General features: G+C 36.3%; 1 protein-coding gene across 2 annotated transcripts; it reads right to left on the reverse strand.

Moving 5' to 3' along the window:
- Positions 1-233: 233 nt before the first annotated feature.
- On the reverse strand, positions 234-18,368 carry LOC131050344 (uncharacterized). 2 transcript variants are annotated; one of them, XM_057984505.2, is made up of 3 exons: positions 17,788-18,355; positions 15,235-15,258; positions 234-896 (listed from the first exon to the last, which is right to left on the reverse strand). In XM_057984505.2, the coding sequence occupies exons 1-3, from the start codon at positions 17,981-17,983 to the stop codon at positions 601-603; spliced, it is 516 nt and encodes a 171-aa protein (XP_057840488.1). In that variant the 5' UTR covers positions 17,984-18,355; the 3' UTR covers positions 234-600. The 2 variants fall into 2 exon arrangements, with proteins under 2 accessions (XP_057840488.1, XP_057840489.1); XM_057984506.2 differs by lacking the exon at positions 15,235-15,258 and having other exon boundaries at positions 17,788-18,368.
- Between the last annotated feature and the right edge of the window lie 368 nt (positions 18,369-18,736).

Consider the following 18,736-nt stretch of genomic DNA (forward strand, 5'->3'; position numbering starts at 1 on the left):
ATTCCCAGGTTTGTAGTCATTTCAAACACGCTCGAGTCTACAATCTAAGTGATGATGCTTAATATTAAGTAATTAACAAAAAGTGACTGTCAAATATAACATGGTTGCAAAATATATATTATTCTTGTCTTAAAGTTTCTTGTGAATGTAATCATGAGCTAAGAACTGTCGTTTTGATTGCATTGCTTATCAAACAATCAATGAGGGATTGCCACATATCTTACAATAAAAACTGCTTTGAAAATTTCTCTTTCATTTATTGTACATACTTTTCAGGCCAAAGCTAATAATTTGCACCACAGAAAGTCCATATGTCAAGACTCCTGTAGTCAAGAACAAAGAATGTCATTTTGAAACATATGAGACTCTCATGGCTCGCTGTAATGTCAGATGAGACAAATGGCCGATTAAAATGAACATATTCACTCCCATGAACTTTAGAGTTTCACTCTTCAGTTCACACCTTGTTTTACCCATACTAATTGTAGCAAGTTTAAGCATATGTAAATTTGCAAAATAAAATCTTAGAAAAACAACCGAACATTCCAGAACATTCTCATTTTTTTGGTGCGTCTGAATTCGTCTGTTGGTCTGGAAAGATTATGCATCTTTCCAACCCATCTGTCGAGCCCTCTGTTCCCATAGTGCTGTTGCTTTCCTCTCAGTTACTAATGATGCCTCTGCTCTCTCTCTAGCTCCTTCACATGTTTCTATTCCAGCATTACATTTTTCTGCTTCTTTCTGGTACTGAGAAGCCAGTTTCTTGGCATCAAGTAACATCATCTCAGAATGTTGCTGATTTTCCTCTGCTACAATTTCCTGTAATCTTAACTCCTCTGAGACAAGATCAGTGGAATTCTTTTCCATCTCCTCCCTAATCTCAGGCTTCCCACAGTCTGTACCATCCACAATACATTTGAAAGAAGTCAGCAACCAAATGTGATGCCCCAACATTAAGGTTAAGCAATAACTAAGCTTTTCAGACCAATAGAACTTCAGTCATGTTTCCAGGCAGATAAAACAATAATCTAATATAAGAATCCATCAAGCTAGAAGGAGGATATTCAGAAATATTCACCCTGTTATAGACCATAGACCATTTCAAAAAGCTGTGCACACACACATGCATGTCTCTGTGTCTGTGCCTTTGCATGTAATACGGAAAAGCAACTAATGTAGATTTAATGTTATCAAGGATGCATTGTTCTTACATAGCATACGTGATAGTAACTTTCTACGTATAGCTAATAATGACTATTAAAATTCACTCGTAAATTTTCCAAGATGTACACATTCTGATTCCATGTATTGCTCCATACAAATAATATAGAATCCATTTCATGATATAGTGTTTCCAAGATAATTCAAGTAGTATAATATCGTTTTGAGACAATTACCATTGGTAACATCCACGGAACCCACTTGGTAGGTTAACGACTGTTTTCAGCATTCCTTTCAGTTTTATCATTTTTCTGTTTATTGCACACCTTGGTACTGTGCTACCATTATCCATAACTCGTTCATATGATGAAAATTTCAGAGATGATGCCAATTTTCGTTTTATATGCCAAAAAAAGCCAGGATTCTCTTTAGGTGTTTTATTAGCTGTTTTTGCACATTTCTGGCAGGAAGTAATTTGAGATGTTAAAGGAAGACCTACCCACGAAGAAAACTTTATTGCAAAGATTAAATTCAATCGCATATATCTTTCAGCATCCAACCTTGAGGTTAACATCAATCAAAGTTTTCGATTATAAGAATGACATAGTTAAACTGTGTGATAGAAGATACTAAAATTCTCGACATCAAGGACTTTGTCCTGCAAAAAACATTTGTTTGACAATTTTATGAAGGATATTCACACTGTACTCATCAATCCTCTTCTGAATGGTTCTGCATGACTCGCTAATGTATGGTCAACCACATAAGCAAGGAATGAGACAGGTCCTGATATTTATTATATCTTTGGATAAGCCATGTCCTTAGTAACTGAATATATTTTTAAGTATACTCCTTGATTAGAAAATTGATATTCCTCTACTTTCAGATCTTTGCAGTTTCATTAAAAATCTCTTGTATGGTTAAAATGCCTGTGGAAGGTTTATCAGAATTCTATGTGCTTTGATACATTTCATATTCTCTTGTGGTATATCTGAAACCCCTTGTTATTTGTTTCTTCTTATGCCAATTCCTCTCAAAGACCTTTGCAAGGTGTGGCTTTCCTGATTCAATATGCTTTGCAGCAGTAATTCCTAAGGCTCCAGTTGTGAGGGTCCAATATCACCAGCTTTTTGCATTAGATGGTGATGGTGTGAGGCCTACGCATATAAATCTGCAACACTCTAAGAATTGTCACATTTGCATTTCAAAGGCACATCCAAAATAGGTAGAATGCCATCAATTTCCAAATCCTTAATAAATTAAAAATTATCATGGATGCTGCCGAGATGCGCTTGGAATGTGGCCAATTTATATCCATATAATGAATGCTATGTTACTGGATCTGTGAGGGGGCAGGCCAGATCTGACTCCGGTTCAAACTGGATCCTGATACTGATACCGGGCACAGCCAAATGCAACCCAATTCATCTAGGGAAAACCTGAGACAAAGCTGCGTGAACCAGTCTGTGCATTACCGCTTTTTTTTTTGGTTTTTTTTCAAAAAAAATTACCTATCTTTGATTGGATGCCCTCCTCAACCCTAAAAGTGACTTCTAAATCATATGAAACACCAAAATAAGTTCATTTCTTTTGCAAACGGCAAATATCATTCCAAGACGTCAAGTATTCATTTATGCTTGTAGGATCAACAAAGGGAGTTGAAAATTGATCTTTGAAGGTTTCACAATGATTCCATTGGCATTCCTACACATTTGCTGCCAAGAAGATCATAGAAGGATATGTTTGCAAAGACGTGAATTTTTTTCAATTGCTTTCCTCCATTTCTGTTTTACAAAAAATGAAACAAACTCTTTGCTTTGTTTATCTATGTTTTTACATCCTTCTATGAATGTATCAAAGATTCAAAAGAGCCCAGTTTTATAAATCTATTTTTTGTATTCATTTTTTTTTGTTTTGAAAGTGTTGTTAAAAAAAAAATTGCCATAGGAATCACAATGGTAACTAGTTCTAGCTCCACAGCAACCTAAATTCAAAACAGATCCGAATCCTCCCCTATGCAAATATGTTAATATGATACAACCAGTTCGCGATGATGGGGGTTACATCTGGATTTGCAATTGATGTGATGTTAGATATTCTAGCTCATATATTTGGGTAAAAGCCCATTTATGTGGAATACCTAGTCAAAGAATCAAACCTTAAGATTGGAACGAATGATATACCTATGCCATCAGAGACAGTGATAGGATATATTATGGAGCAAGAACAAGCAAATCGTCACCTCTTGATAAAAGAATTTTTTTAAAAATAGATTAAAGGGAATGCAGACCTCAATGACCCCATCTAATCCCAGTGGTGTTGTAGAAAACCACTCATTTTTGGCCACTTCTCATCTTCAAGGTGAACCCACTACAAACAAAAGACCAAGATCTGAAAATCAGCACACTTTTAGTGCAAGTGGTAGTGGCACTGGCACTGCTTGTGGTTCATCTAATGTTTCTACATCATCTAATGTCAATGATGATGATGATATTGATGATTTAGAAAATCCATTTGATGATTAAATATTTTAAACCTATTGTTGAACTCGATATTATTATTTTAATATTGAACTTGAAGTTTGTACAATGATTATTTATCATGCATCTTTTAAATGACATTCAAGTTTATAATGATTTTGTTGTTTATATGATGCTATGTGATATTCTAATATCAATTCATGCTTTTAGCATACATACATACACACATACACACGCATGCGCACACACACAAGATCTGTACCAGAATGGACAACATAGAATGAATGTGTCACTTTCACAACTAGGATTTCAAGGGGTAGGAGCTAGGATTTCAAGGGGTAGGAGCTAAGTTCCGTTCTTTAAAACATTACATAGAGAGGTTTGCAGCAACTGGAGGTAAGGGAGACTCCATAACCACTAATGTCAGTTGTTCATAAAATTGCCCTAGAAGCTACATAAAGTTAATCCCCAAACACAGCTCGACTAAGATAGCAGTTCCTTGATCTGTGATGCCTCTGATGATTTAATTTCATTTCTTATCAGAATCTTCATGAACAAGGAGATATCATCAAAGCTTAGCAGAATCTTGCCACCCCCCACCTTCATATCCTTGATGAAATCAGTTGTCTTCAATAAAAGAAAATTATTACCCATGAAGGCCTTGATCTTGTTATCCAAATAAGCTGCCAGATATTAAGTTGGCAAGCGCATGGTATCTACAACTTTTCACAGTAGATCACTCTCCCCATGAGTTTCTGGTTGGTCAAAAATTCACATATTACCTTTGAGTTATGGTTAGGTCTTCTGCAAAATCTAGGATCCAGGGGTTCCTTATGTTTAAGAAGATTTAGGAGACTGAAAGGAGGTCGCAAATTGGCTGACCTGGGATTATTCAAGGAGCATGAGAGAGTGGGACTTTCCCTTCAAATATATATAGACTTGGAGGATTCAGTGACAATAGAATCTCATATATTACTTAATTTTGGGTAACAAGGCTCAATAAAAATGACTTCTTTAAGACAACCTATACTGATGATAAAGGTCAACGGCTAACTTGGAGGGGGCTTGCTCATAGATGGTCATCTCACATTGGATGGACCAATCGTGTGGGAGTTGCACATGCTTATTGAGGAGGATTAGCATAAAATTGTATTATTCAACATTCCATGACAGAGAATGGCTGAATATCACACTGATATTTAAATTTCCGAAGTAATAAGTTCTACCAGATTGTGCATAACTGTATAGCTTTGGTTTCTGATTTAAATAAGAAATGCAGCAGTTTGGCAATAATGTTTAGGGCATAGCCATGCTTAAAAGTGTTTTGTGAAATAGGATAGCCTACAAGTTAAAAGAGAACACTTGCATAGTTTCTAATTCTCATTTACCAAAGTTTTCTGAAATTCAGGTCTCTCAAAACCAGATTTACAGATGATGGGTGTCCATAATGAATAAATAACAGCGACAGTAAAGCACATATTTTGTGTGTGTCTATTTACTAAATTGTGTTAAGGGACAGGTTCAGCTCACTCATAAGGATCATCCACTCCTAAGCTGTTGTGTAAAGCAGGCCATTTGTTTTGAGTCATTACAGTTGTATTTTGCAATGTATCTAGACTATGATTTTACATCCTCTTTAGCATATATGACATATTTTTTTTTGTGGATAGACTTTAGCATGCTATATCATTTATATCGCTTTTTATGATTTGTCCTCCTAAGTCAAGGCTAATATATATTTACTAAGCATGCTAAGGCCTGCACTGCAAAGCTCAATCTAACTCGTTACTAAATTAGCAATAGCAGTTCTTCACATATATTAAATTTTGTATATTGAGTACAAAGAAAGAAAGAAATTGCTGATTGCCAAAAATAAAAAATCTTTTAAAAAAAACATTTTCTTCAATGCCCATTGAAAACCTTGTCACAATTTTATGCACAGAAAAGATATTCATCTATAAGCCATGCAATTACTATGTATAAAAATTGTGCATAAATGTATATGCAAGGCTCGATAAAAAATCAGTATAATATCCATGTACAACTGATAATCAGTTGAATGCAATGTGTTGGGGACCTTTATGTTAGAAACATTCAGGGGTCTTCTTTACCTTTTACAGATTACCCATGTGACCAGCATACACTACTAGGTCCTCATACAACCTCTACCATAACTTACTTCAGCAACTCTAAATATTCTTCAATGCATCCTCTAAAAGCTGCCCTAGTCTGAGTTATTTATGGCCAAAGATAATAAGTGAGATCCAAAACAATATAGAAAAATTGCCAGGAGACAATAGGAAAGGGGTAAATATGCCTATTTTTGTATATATGGTTGTTTTGTCATAATAGGGTAAGAGTGTCAGAGGAATAACTCAGGCATTTTCAGTCTTTATAGGGTTATTTACAGCTGATCATAACACCAAACATTTTCATAACTTTAGCACTTTCTTTCTGGGGATCAACTACCTGCCCAACCAGTGGTAGCAATTTGCAATGATTCTGGCTTGAATTAAATCCAGAGTTATTAACACATTAATCTGGAATATACACACAAATTGGAAAGCAGCCTTAATCCCCTTCCTGATATAGTGATCTCACTAAGCCAGTAGAAAAACTAGGGAACAAACGTTGCATTGAACCACAGGATAGAGACTGATATGACTAGCATAAGCATTATAGTCTCTTGACATTATGGATATGCAACACCTCATTGTATAGTGAAAATATCTATTGTAAAAGAAACAAAAGCTTCACAGAGTAATTACAATAATAGCAAAATTAGCATCCAAAACAATATTCATTCAGAATAACAGCAGTGATCCAATCCAATATACAAATAGTAATGCAGATAAGAATTTCATAAACTTTTGATTGCAATTGAATAATAAATGATTTCTCTCCTCTCCCTTATATTAAACAGTGAGTTGGGATATGGCTAGAAATTGAATGCTTTGAAGAAGCTCCTATCCAAAGCTTGATCATAGGATCAACATCAAAGGTATTGGTTCTTCTTTCCAGATTTAATGCCATTTGCATGGCTTTCCAGACACGGCAGGTTTATGAAACCCTAATCCATGTTGAATTCCCTCACCAAAAGCTCTAATGCAAATGCCTGACCTTTTATGTAGATCCATACTGTTAGTTCTACTGGATAATATGAGGTATTGAGAACTGTGCTATGCTACTTGCCTTATTTTCCTTAACATGAAGAGTTGTGAAAAAGAAGCCCCTTGTCTGTGTTATCATGGTGAAATGTAATCTCAAACTGATATTCAGTAAACACGAGAGCTCTTTTGCAGCATATCCATTTGTACTGAAATACCAATCCAAAATCCAAGCCAGAAAGCCATGTCATGACCATCAAATTTGTATTGGATCTTAGAAGAACACACATGAGCTTCTCCTCTTGCAAAGCCATTGCTGAGTTAGGAATAAGCTCCAGTAAGACTACAAGTTGTTATATATGACGTGGGTGGCAAAGTTCAAAAACTAGGTGTTCCTTCATTGTTGAAGAGTGGCAAGTTCACATATCCCTGATTGAAGTTTGATCCCATGCCAATACTGTTGTAGCTGTAGAAATCTATGTTTTCAGGTATTCCATGAAAGATGTTAATGCTTGAAGGCCAATGTCCTTCATAACTATTGTTGATGCTACTATTTGGCATTCCCATTGTAGCACTGCATCCTCCCAAGTTGATTTTGATGCCGCCATTCAACATGCCTATCATAGCAGCATGTCCTCAAATGTTGTTATGATTGTTACTATTTGACATGTCCATGATGCTAGCATGTCCTCTTCCCATCCTTGTTCTATAACCACCTATGCTTACTCCTTTGCTTGGGTCACAACTCATTACTGCATCACTGTTTGTTACCACTGCCATTAGCTTATGGATTTCTTTATTGCCTTTGTCCAAGGGTGATAGAAGCTCACACTGTCACAACTCCATTCACATCTATTGGAATTGGTGGCAATTTGTAGTGCCACATTTTGCCCTTGTTTTTCATGTATGATCCTGCTCATATAGATTCCTAGTGATTCTTTCACAAATCATATGCAGATTTGCCTTTTATTCTAGTGGGTTGAAACAATAGGCGGTAGGTTTTTCTGCAAGTACAAACCATGCAAGATTAGGATTTTGTAGGAACAAAAGGGTTTACATGTGACCTACACGGATGCAATTATCAAGGAGAGATGGATTAAAAAATGTAGGGAAAAAAGGTGGCTGATATGAAAATAGAAAGGGTGAGCAGGATGAAAAAAATTATGCATGCTTGAAAGATCCCTGATGGATCTCTTTTACCAATCTGCTGTAATTTTTATTTATTTAAATTGATTTTTCCTGCTTATTAATATTTTCTTTCAGAAATAGACAGAAGTTGCAGAAGGGTTGAATTCTTTTTGTATTTTGATGATTTTTCAACAAGTAAATAATGAAGTACAAGTACATGAACAAAGTACTGAAAATGAAGTTCATATACAGCCAAAACAAATTCGATTCAAGGCAGATTTCTGAATATAAAATCAAATATTTGACCAGATGAAGATTTCCAATAATTTCAGGAAGATTACAATCAGGAATAATTCCAACCTAGATGCTGAAAGAGTAACATAACTAGGAATGAAGTTGTGGCAAGATTCCAGCCCTCCAAGTGCTGCACGTGGGAAGGAAAGTGGCTGCCAGGTACAGCCGTACGGCTGCCAAGTACACCCAACTGGTTAGAAACCCCAAACCCCACGCTGAACTCTGTCAGAATTGCTGAACCTCCAGAAAGAATGCCGTACAATCTCCAAGATGCTAATAGCTGCAAACAAATCCAAACCACTGTATTGGGGGCTACGTCCCAAACAGGCAAGGCATTGGGGTTGGCGTCCCAGATGCTGAAAAGCTCTTCCAGAGCCAAATCTCAAATCCAAGATGTAAAATGTGTAAAAGATAATCATAGAATGAAGCTCCTATCCCCTTATAACCCCTCTCAATTGCAAATCGAACCCTAATTGTCTCCAAGTGGCGTGGTCTAGTGGAAATGTTATAATTTCTTATTTTAAAGTGGTCATGTTACTAGAAAATGACCTTTTTCCCCATAGACAGAAATCCGCTCACTGAATTGCCCTGAGACCAAAGAGAAAGATTTAAAGAATTTCAAGATCTTTCCAACGAGCTATCACACAATAGGATGCGCATCCAGATGAGACCAAAAATCCCCTTATTACTCCAAAATGGCTAACAACTTAGCCTTATTTAATTATTAAACGCTAACTTTGGAAATATTAAAAATATAACCCAAATAGCCACAAAATGCCCAATTGACATTACAAACCCTAAAATCATCCTGTCACCTGTCTGTGACTGAAGTCGGAAATCAAGGATTCACTGGTAGTCTCATCCCTAAAATCTAGGGATGTTCCTAAAATTTAGGAAACAAGCCCAATCTCTTTGAAACTGAAACCATCTAAAAGGTCATGAATAACCTCACGACTGGCAACTGTTACGACCTCCTAAAATTTAGGGATACCCCCTAAAATCTAGGAACTGCTCCAAACTGGCTCCAAACTGCCTGTAAAGCCAAAATCCAATCACTATATGCACTGAATGAGTCCCAATCAACCTCTGCTAGCCTACGAGACTCCAATGATAGGCCAACTCCTCCGTCTCCGATGTCCACTCTAGAAAGGGGACATGACAATGCTGGAACCCTATATGACTGTGATCTTCTCTTAAAGACAAACATTGTGACTGTCATGTCTTCTAGCTTCCAAAAAATCCACTTCCAGACAGTTTTACAAGCACAATTGCTTCAGTGGAAAACTCTAAATTCCTTGTGGAATAGACGATAATCTTTATCATTGATATCCCCAAAATACAAATCTACTCAAAACATAATGCAACTAATAGGGAAAACAATTTGGAAGGAATTTACTAGAGATTTATCCACATTTCTTTTCTTTCTTCTTTCCTTGCATGAAATTTGCCTAATTGTTCTCTAAAACCACTTGTAATGAAAATGCTATATTGTCCCAATATTTTCCCACCAGCCAATCTAAGTGGGAGGGCATGCCAAAAGCAACTTGATAACTGCACTTGACAAAATAACAGCCTGATTTGAACAGCGCATTTGATGATGTCTTGCTCACCCTCTACAACTTTTCTTTTCTATAATTTAGATTTCAACAAAATATTTTGGTTCTCTGGGATTCCCTCTCTTAAAAAATCCTTCCACATTAGTGTTCCACTCCATTGATGCTGATGGCTAAGACATAAACTCTTACTTTACTCCCCTAGGAAGAGGAAAGAACTTCTCGGCCCTTTTTGAGGTCTCTGCAACCTACTAGAAAGAATAGCAATTCAATGGGTCTTGCTAGAAATTGACTTTGAGACCATTTCAAACATCTGAATTAAATGACCAGTAACAAATGATTTGTTGTGCAACATGAAATTACGTGTGGGACCCTTTAAGATGAACAGCACTAGTGAGAATCCTTGAAGGATCTTCATTGTCCAAGTATTTCTTTTGTACAATTTTGCTCCATTTGACTTCCGGTTTTCAAGCATCCCCTAAACTAATTTTGCTCCCAAAGCTTTGTTTTGCAAACCCATATAACCTTCCAGCAGATTTTGGCTGACAAACAAAATCCCAAGCAAGGAGGAGGATCTTATTTTTATCATTGATTCCCATCCACTAGAACCACACATTATTCTTTATAAAGAGCCCAATAGTTAGGAGGGCATTTTCATGCAAGACATCAAGTATACTAGGAGACCTCAGAGAACCAATTTTATCATCAAAATTCTGCCTACAAGGGAAAGCCATTTCCCTCTCCGAGAGTAAAGTCTTGAGTGGCAAGAATTTATAAGTTTTTCGCAAAGAGCTGATTTAACTGCACCTTTGAAGAGAAGAACTCCCACATATTTGCTAGGGAAGGAGCTGATTCTGAAGCCTAAAATGTTTAGAATTCTTCCCTGTTGAAAACCATTTGAGTTCAAGGAAAAAAATCCCTGATTTCTCCTCAATAATGTGCTTTATCCAAATAAAGCCTACAAAGAGCCAACTTAACCTCATCCCCTGTGAAGGGGACCCATAAGGCCTTGTTCTGATCATTGGTGATGAAGTTGCAAAATATTTCTAGAGAGAGGTTTGATGAGGTAAATTTGACGCATCCCAGCAACACAATAGATCCTCAAAGAAGTCTGCCACTTCCTTATTGATGTCCTAGGGCTCCACTAAATCTCTGTCATGTCTACCTGAAATTGAGGAATTTTTTGTGTGAATTCTTTTAGACTTAGTGGAACTGTTTAAAAAAATATGTATTTTTGTCCACACTCTTTAACCATGTTTCTCTATATTTTTGTTTCCAATATATTTCTTTGCTGCTAAAAATCTCTGATTCGAAATTTTTCCCTGAGATAAGCTTCTTGATCCATAGTTGAATTTTGAACCATTCTGATCTGAGTTTCAAGTTGTGCTTTTTTTCTTTTCTTTTTAAATTTTTTCTTAAAAAATAATTTTGAATGAAGCCCAATTCTGTTGTTTCAGGCAAACTTTCAAATGGATTAACTTCATTACTAGAGTGAACATCTTAGGACCTGTCAATTTTGGAGCACTTTTCCACCCAAGTCGATGCAACAAGGTTCTCTGAACCAAATTCTTTCAAACTTGAGAGGGCAACTAATGGGAGGAAAATCTTCCAAAATTAATAGCTGATTCAGATAATGATGCAAATCCCTATTATTTTGCAACAGCCATGACAAATTCAACCAAGTGAGACTGCCTAGGAATCTATAATATCTTTATACTATGATGCTGAAGACCAACCTTCTATTTGATCAAGCATATGCACCATTTTTGGGAACGATGTCTACCAAGGCCCAGTGCTCCACAAAATTGGTGAAATGAAGTTGATCTGAGATTGCATTATTCTGGAGGCACCACCCCTTTTACCCATAGAGGATGAAACAGAACTGAGATCTCCACCCAAAATTACCTTTTTCCCATCAAAAGGCAGTAGAGCTCAGAGATATGATCCAAAACTTAGATTTTTGGAGGTATTGGACCATAAACATTGATCAAGAAAAAGGAAAGAATGGAATAAAGACTTTCTATTTTAAATACTTGTCAATTATGTTATGCACCAAGCTCCTTGAACTTGAAAGAATGGGAGGATCACAAAGTTCCCAATCCTCCAGAGGCTCCAAGGACCTCAACAAACTCTCTATTGCATCTTAGTAATTTCCTTATAATAATTGATATATATTTTTATCAAATTTTATTTCTTGCAATAGAATAAAATTTGCCAGGCTTATGTCAAGGTGTTACTTCACTAAGTGGCATTTTCTAGGGGCATTTATACCCCTAACATTCCCAGAGATGATCTTCATTGCTCCCAACGAGAGGAAGGACATCACCTAGACCTCAAATTTATGTAGGATTTAATTTTAGGCTGCTTACCTTAAGCTGCAATTTCCTCTCTGAGACATATTTCAGATTATCTCCATTTCTTGCCTTTACTACTAAAGTTCACTTTGGAAATTTGGGAGGCATACTGGGATGTGCCTAAGGTATCAATTGAGATGAGATCATTGTCTGCTGTTGAAGCATCCAACAAATTATCCTCCTTATCGAAATCTGGCTCATCCAACATCTTATATTCCAATTGTTTGTTCTCTTTAGGAAAGGAAATAGGGGCATCCTTACTGACTTTGGAAAATTCCCATTCTCAATGTCAGCCCTTTCAATGGCCTTCAAATCAGCAACTTTTTCATGAATGCACTCATCCAGATTCACCTCATCATTTATGGTAGAAGAGAATTCATTGGTCAAAATTATTAATCCATTTCCAAACTGATTGTGGCTTTGACTTGGGAATCTATGACAATTTTTACTGGGGTTATTTGATTCTTGGCACCAGTGACAGAGGAATTCTACCTTCCAATTCAATCAATTGTTTCTAACACCCCACATCTGATTCAAGGAGAATATGCTCTAGAAGGGGAGAAGCTGGTGGTTTTTTAATACAAATTCATGCAAATATTCTCAAATCCCAGTGAGAGGTATTACCATCTGATATATAAAGTTTTTGAGGGCATTACCAACCATTTCAATAATGATGATATCCCAATACCCAATATTCCTCAGGAGGGTTACCAAGCTGAAGTGAAACCAGAATTTCATAGATTTTACAATTTAATAAATCAAAGTTTGGCCACTATTCCTGAAGATAGTGTCCTGTTTCCTTGAGAAACTATTGGCCTCCTTTAAAATTTTATCCTTGTCATCTTGGTTGCAACAAGAAGCTATGAAAAAGCCTTTCAGGAACTACTTTATTTTAATGCTTTTACCCTGATTTTCATGAATTCATGTTTCCATACCAGTGCATGTTGGCTAATGTCTTCAAAATTGCCTATAACAGCAGTATTAATGAGTTGATATTTTTCCTTTCCAATTCTTCACTTTCAATCTTAATTGTTATCACCAGGCCTTTAGCAGAGGTTGCAGCAGCAGAAATGAAAGAGCTTTTTCTGCTACCATGGGGGATGACATTTGCACTAGAGATGGGTAAAAAGATGAGTGAAGAAAGGCAAGAAACCAATTATTCTGCACAATGGATCTTCTTGTGGCAGATTGCCATCCTTTCCACTTTTCTATTCCGCTCGCTCTACCCTGCTGAATTTGCTCTTCATTGCAAATTTTATTATTGTTACTGACACTTGCTGATATCCCTTTTGTCTTCTTATACCCAGAGGTGAGGGCCATTTATCTTCACGGGACTCTTTAAAGCTTCTAAAGCTTTTGATATTTTAGCTTATTAGCTTTCAAAAGGTAGATTGGGAAGAGATTGAAACGGAATGTGAAAAGAGGAAAAGCTCTCCTCAAAATTGTGTTTGATAAGACATACAAAAGAATCGAAAGACTTCATTTAAAAATGTTGGAGTGACTTTGATTTGGTATCCTTTTTCATAAAGTTGCGGTGACTCTATTCACCACATGCTGACTCTATTCACCACATGCTTTGAAAGGATTGTGTCAGCACAATCCCTTCTAAACCAATTCTCTTGCTAAGGTCTATTAGGTAGGTTTCCCTCTAACATCTTACCTTCATGTGGTTGTATGCTCTGGAATGTTTGTTACAAGAGACAAGACTACAGTGGTACACCAAGGAATTATCTAGGTAAGAGCCAGTCTATTGGTCAATATGTATTTTGCAAATAACTCGGCCATCACCCATGATCTAACTCTGCAATAAGTGAATGAGCACAAAATCAAAATCTTTCTCATTGGTGAAGAAAACTCACCTATTTGGCTCAACGAGAAGTGGAGAAAAATGTTCAATCTGGAAGAGAAAAATGAGTATAGATCATATTTTCTGATAATGTCCATCTGTAAAGACCTTTTGATTCTTGTTGAAGAAAAATTTAAATTACTTATCCACCAGTCCTCTACCTTGGTGATGCCCACATTTGGATGATCAGAGACATGCAAAGATTTGCGGCATGTGGTACCGTTGTCTACTACATATTTCATCTAGAGGACAAGATGCAGTACAACTCTTCAAGAAGATAATTTCCCTCTAAAGTAATGCATTAATAACTTTAAAAGGGATCTGGCTATGCATTTAAAGGCTGGATTTATGTTCTCCAAATGATTTGACTCTTATTTTTTCAATTTCGGGCAACACTTAGATGTTAGCCTTTCTATTGTTCATTAAACAATGCTTTTGCATTTTTTATGAAATTCTGATGCTCAAATGATGTAAATCTCATTCTTCATTATGCAATATAAGATGCATTTCTGAAAAAACTACAGAAATTGTTCAAAAATCTATGAGTAGCCACAAAAAATATAGTCAGCTATCAAGTGAGGGGAAAACAAATTCTGTAGCCATGTGGCCTACGACATCGAACAGATAACTATATTAGCCTTGCTTAGTAAGATTCTGATTCTTGATGGAGTGCTAAGCTCTAAGGAAATCCCCTTATTCAACCAATATGTGAACACAGAAAGAAGCATCACCACCCTCATCCAAATATGAGTGCTACAATAGCTCATTAAAGTTGATTTACAATATTCATCGTTTCCTTCAACTGCTATACTTAGCTTTCTATTTTGTAATTTTTCTTAGACTATTCTCTCTTACGCTAAGGCAACTGCATTAAGCATTGTGCTTTTATGGTTGATGTTGAAGCTTGTGGTCCACAGAGATTGGCATCAAAGATATATGATTAACATTCCCTTTGAGTTTGATGTGCATTGTAATTTTTAACTTGCTCCCCTTTCTAAAATGTTCTCAGAAGAGATTAAAAATTTATGGATACCAATTCACCTTGACATAAGGAAAATATAAGTCATCAGGAACATGCAAATACCATGCTCCTGAGTCATCTATTGATTATTCTCATCTAAAATATATATGGGACAACAGTAATTAGATAAAATTGAATCTTAATCAAATTATACCTGGACTTAAAAAACATATGCTTAAATATAAAGTTGACCTATACGAATGCAGCAAAATACACAACAGAAAAATTTAACAATATTCCATAGTTACAAGAAACACCCCAAACCATCATTAGAGAGAATTTGAACTAACCTGTTAAAGAAAGGTTGTTCAAACCTGCACCAAAATACACAAATGCAAAGGCGTTAGATCACTTATTAAGACTTCAATAAGCTCAGGAATATTTATGTACATTTGGATAAAATATACATTCTCTTGATTAAATTTCAGTAATCTTACTACTGTCAAATCTTACTCAGTATATATAAACAGTATTTTGAAGTGACATACACTGTATGTTTAGATGATGTATTAAGGACAACAACTTTATGCATACATAACAATTCTTGCAATGAAAAATGTGTCTCACATTTTGAAAGAAACGTGCAAAACAGATCTCAAATTCTATCTGAGAATATGTTTTTCAATGTATTTTATAAGCTGGTGAGACTCAAGGCTCAAGGGTAGATCCATGCCTAAGGTATCAAAACAGATACCCATATGATTCATAAAGGAGTTGACCAGTTATTTCTATTTTTTTACCCTGATGTGCAATTTCTATAATGTTCCCCATTGTGTTTTGGGAATGCATTAAATAAAAAGCTCGAGAAATAACAAGAAGTTTTTTCCTCTAACCATATTAAATCGTTTACTTCTCTATAAGTTTTTCATTTATAACTCTTCCAAAGGATTCAACCTTCTGCTTGCTTCGAAACAACTTGCTCATGTTTGAAGTAATAAAATTATAACGAGATGAAGCACAGACCATAGACTATAGTACTTTCCATGATAGCTCAAATATACTTTTTGGAATATTACCCAAAAAGTAGTATCTATTGTTAGCAATTAGCCAGGTGTGCATGTAATAGCTTTCTTAGTTAAATAAATTATTCGATTAAAAATCAATCCATCAAATAAGGGAGTGTGGGCCTATATAATAATGTCAAAGCATTTCTTAATGTCCATGTCTTGGTCCTGAGTTTTACAAGTTTCAATTTTATGAGAAGGATATTTTGTAAAAGAATGAATGCAATTCACTCCCTTCAAGCCCTCGTGTTTTGGCAGTCTCTCATCAAAGATTATTTCACTAGTGGATAAAAATTCAGCCCGATCCTCCACAAAACACCTGCTTCTTTTTCTGAACCTTTTTCCAAGGCACATCTAGACAGACCTAAGTATGGTGCATTGCTTATCTTGTACTCATACAAATAACACACAGAACAAATAGAACCCCACTCAGATCATTTTGGCCTCTTTTGGATTTTCAGAATGATCTCTTTGGGCACTCTAATGTGCTTATCATGCATATTCACGTTTAAGACACACGTCACTCCCCATGTGCCCATGAAACCAGGCAGATAAAGAGTTTTAATATAACAGAAAAATATTATTCTACAGTCAATCAGAAATACATTTCACAGCCAGAGACAGTGATTACAGATAAAACCAATAAAATAACAGAGAACTAACTTTATAATAGACAATTTATGCCACACTATGATGGATCTAAGTGCCTTAGAAGTTTAGAACCCAGCTACTAATTAGAAAGCAAGAAGACAAAGGTTAAACAAGAAGTGCCCATAAATAACCAAAATTCTTGCCCCCCACTAAGGTTCAGATTCCACGTGACTGGATCAATGTGCAAAAATATTGGATCCCATGATGTTTGTGTGTGACTGTGTACCCGGAATGCATAAAAAAGCCACTCCAAACATTAGGCATGAAAAAGCACCTACCAATCACTAGATCTCACTAACATTACTAAACTACAATTGATTAAAGTTATATGACTGGGTACGGCTACTGATAAGAATTGAGTGCAGCATAAACCTTTGGTAAAGAAAACAGGTAATATCAAATCAAAGAGGAATGTGAATTAGGCATCCAATCCTTCTCGACACATGCATCCACCTACATCCACCCCCCAAGTTCTCAGGTGGAAGAAAATGTGATCAAAACTAAAGGATACTAAGAACTATTTCAATTTCCATGTAACTTCGTAGCTGAAACAGGACGTCTTGCTATACCCAAAGGGAAAAGAAAGTGTTTCTGCATTGCCCTGAATATGCTCACATATGCAGCATATTTGAGATCCTTAGTAATAGGATCACACTTTACCAACAACTCAACAGATAAAAACTCCCAAATATGAAGCCTCGTGACAGCAATAAAGGATAAGAAAATGTGAGGCTAACGGATATAACAATTATCCCAGTTGAGGCAAACCTTCATGCCGGTTATACAGAGGTGAGACTATTGGGCTTTTACCATTTTCAGGATTGGGGTGATTCATCCTGTAATTGGGCGAGATCCCTGGGTCGTCGTTATCAACTGGCCTGCAGAGCGACCTGTGCATGTACCCAGCTAAAATCTATCGGCAGCTGAGCTTTCAAATAAGGCGTTAATAAATATGGGTTAGTGTTTGGGCCCTGAGCCTCCTCATCTCAATCCAAAAATATAAGATCTGGAGTAGTATGCCAACAAATCATTGTCTACAATTCACCTTGATAATGCTAATAAATAGCAGCCGTTGACAAATCCTATGTTGATTTATCTATATGGTCTATAACTTATCCTTCACAAAGTTTCCTAGTTTAAGTTTAGGAAAGAATTGACAATACAATTTCTACAGTAGGGAATGCATACCTGGAGGAATAATGCTGAGTCTGGCTTCTGAAGGGCAATCACATACACAAGGAGAACAGGATGCTGAGTGCAGACCCTCCATGAACTGCCAATACAAAGGAGGACCCACAATGTATACCGACAGTGCAATGGCCAACAATACTAGCAGCAACTTCAGTAGCCCTGCGGTACATGATTTGTGTGCTGTGTGTGCCATCTCTAAAGATCTGGGTAGAGATTCTTTCTTCTTTTTCCTGATCTGGGCAATGTTTTATGCTCTTTTACCCTGTTTGGGTAATCTTTTTCTTGAGATTTATGCTCCTCAGATTCTCATTTTTCTCAATTGGATTCCTGTCTGTATTACAAAACAATGTGCGATCCAAGGAAATATGCTATAGAGAATTGTGATCCGCTGAAAGCTAACAGCAAAAATTGATCAGAAATCCATCGGCTAATGATACCCATCCGATTTTTTTAATTCAACCATGTATGTCTATCGGGGATGTGCTGTTTACAGCCAGTGCTGGTGACGTTGACATATATATACACATATCCGCATATTTAAGGGCGCAGTGTATTGACAGTCGAAACGTGTGTTTTTTTGCGACACCTAATACGAGATTATTAATTCACCTTTTGACTGATGTACACTATTCACGCGATTCTCTTCTTACAGAGAATATATTTTTAATCGATTAAAGTTGCGGAGATCATAATTGGGAACAAATACTGGGGTTTTAAGTTGGGAAGGTTACAACTGAGTTAGGGTTAAGGAGCCATTAGTTGTTATAGTTAACTTTGCGCATCTTAAATTTCTAAACGGTTCGTCTAATTTCGACGGTTTTTTTTTGTTTTCTCTGTATGCGACTTAACTGTTGAAAGTTATTGTTTTGGTTTGTGGGTAGTAACGACGTTGTAGAATTCATTATGTGCACAAAGGTCAAGAAGTACACATTTCAAAGTGTGGTCT

This window comes from Cryptomeria japonica, chromosome 5 (genome assembly GCF_030272615.1).
Source record: "Cryptomeria japonica chromosome 5, Sugi_1.0, whole genome shotgun sequence".
NCBI classification, from domain to species: Eukaryota; Viridiplantae; Streptophyta; class Pinopsida; order Cupressales; family Cupressaceae; genus Cryptomeria; species Cryptomeria japonica.

Coding starts and splice junctions, on each gene's coding strand:
- LOC131050344 (XM_057984505.2), bottom strand. CDS start 17,983: ATGGCACACACAGCACACAAATCATGTACCGCAGGGCTACTGAAGTTG. Junction 15,259..17,787: donor ACTCAGCATTATTCCTCCAG/GTATGCATTCCC, acceptor ATTTTGGTGCAG/GTTTGAACAACCTTTCTTTA. Junction 897..15,234: donor GAACAACCTTTCTTTAACAG/GTTAGTTCAAAT, acceptor TGGATGGTACAG/ACTGTGGGAAGCCTGAGATT.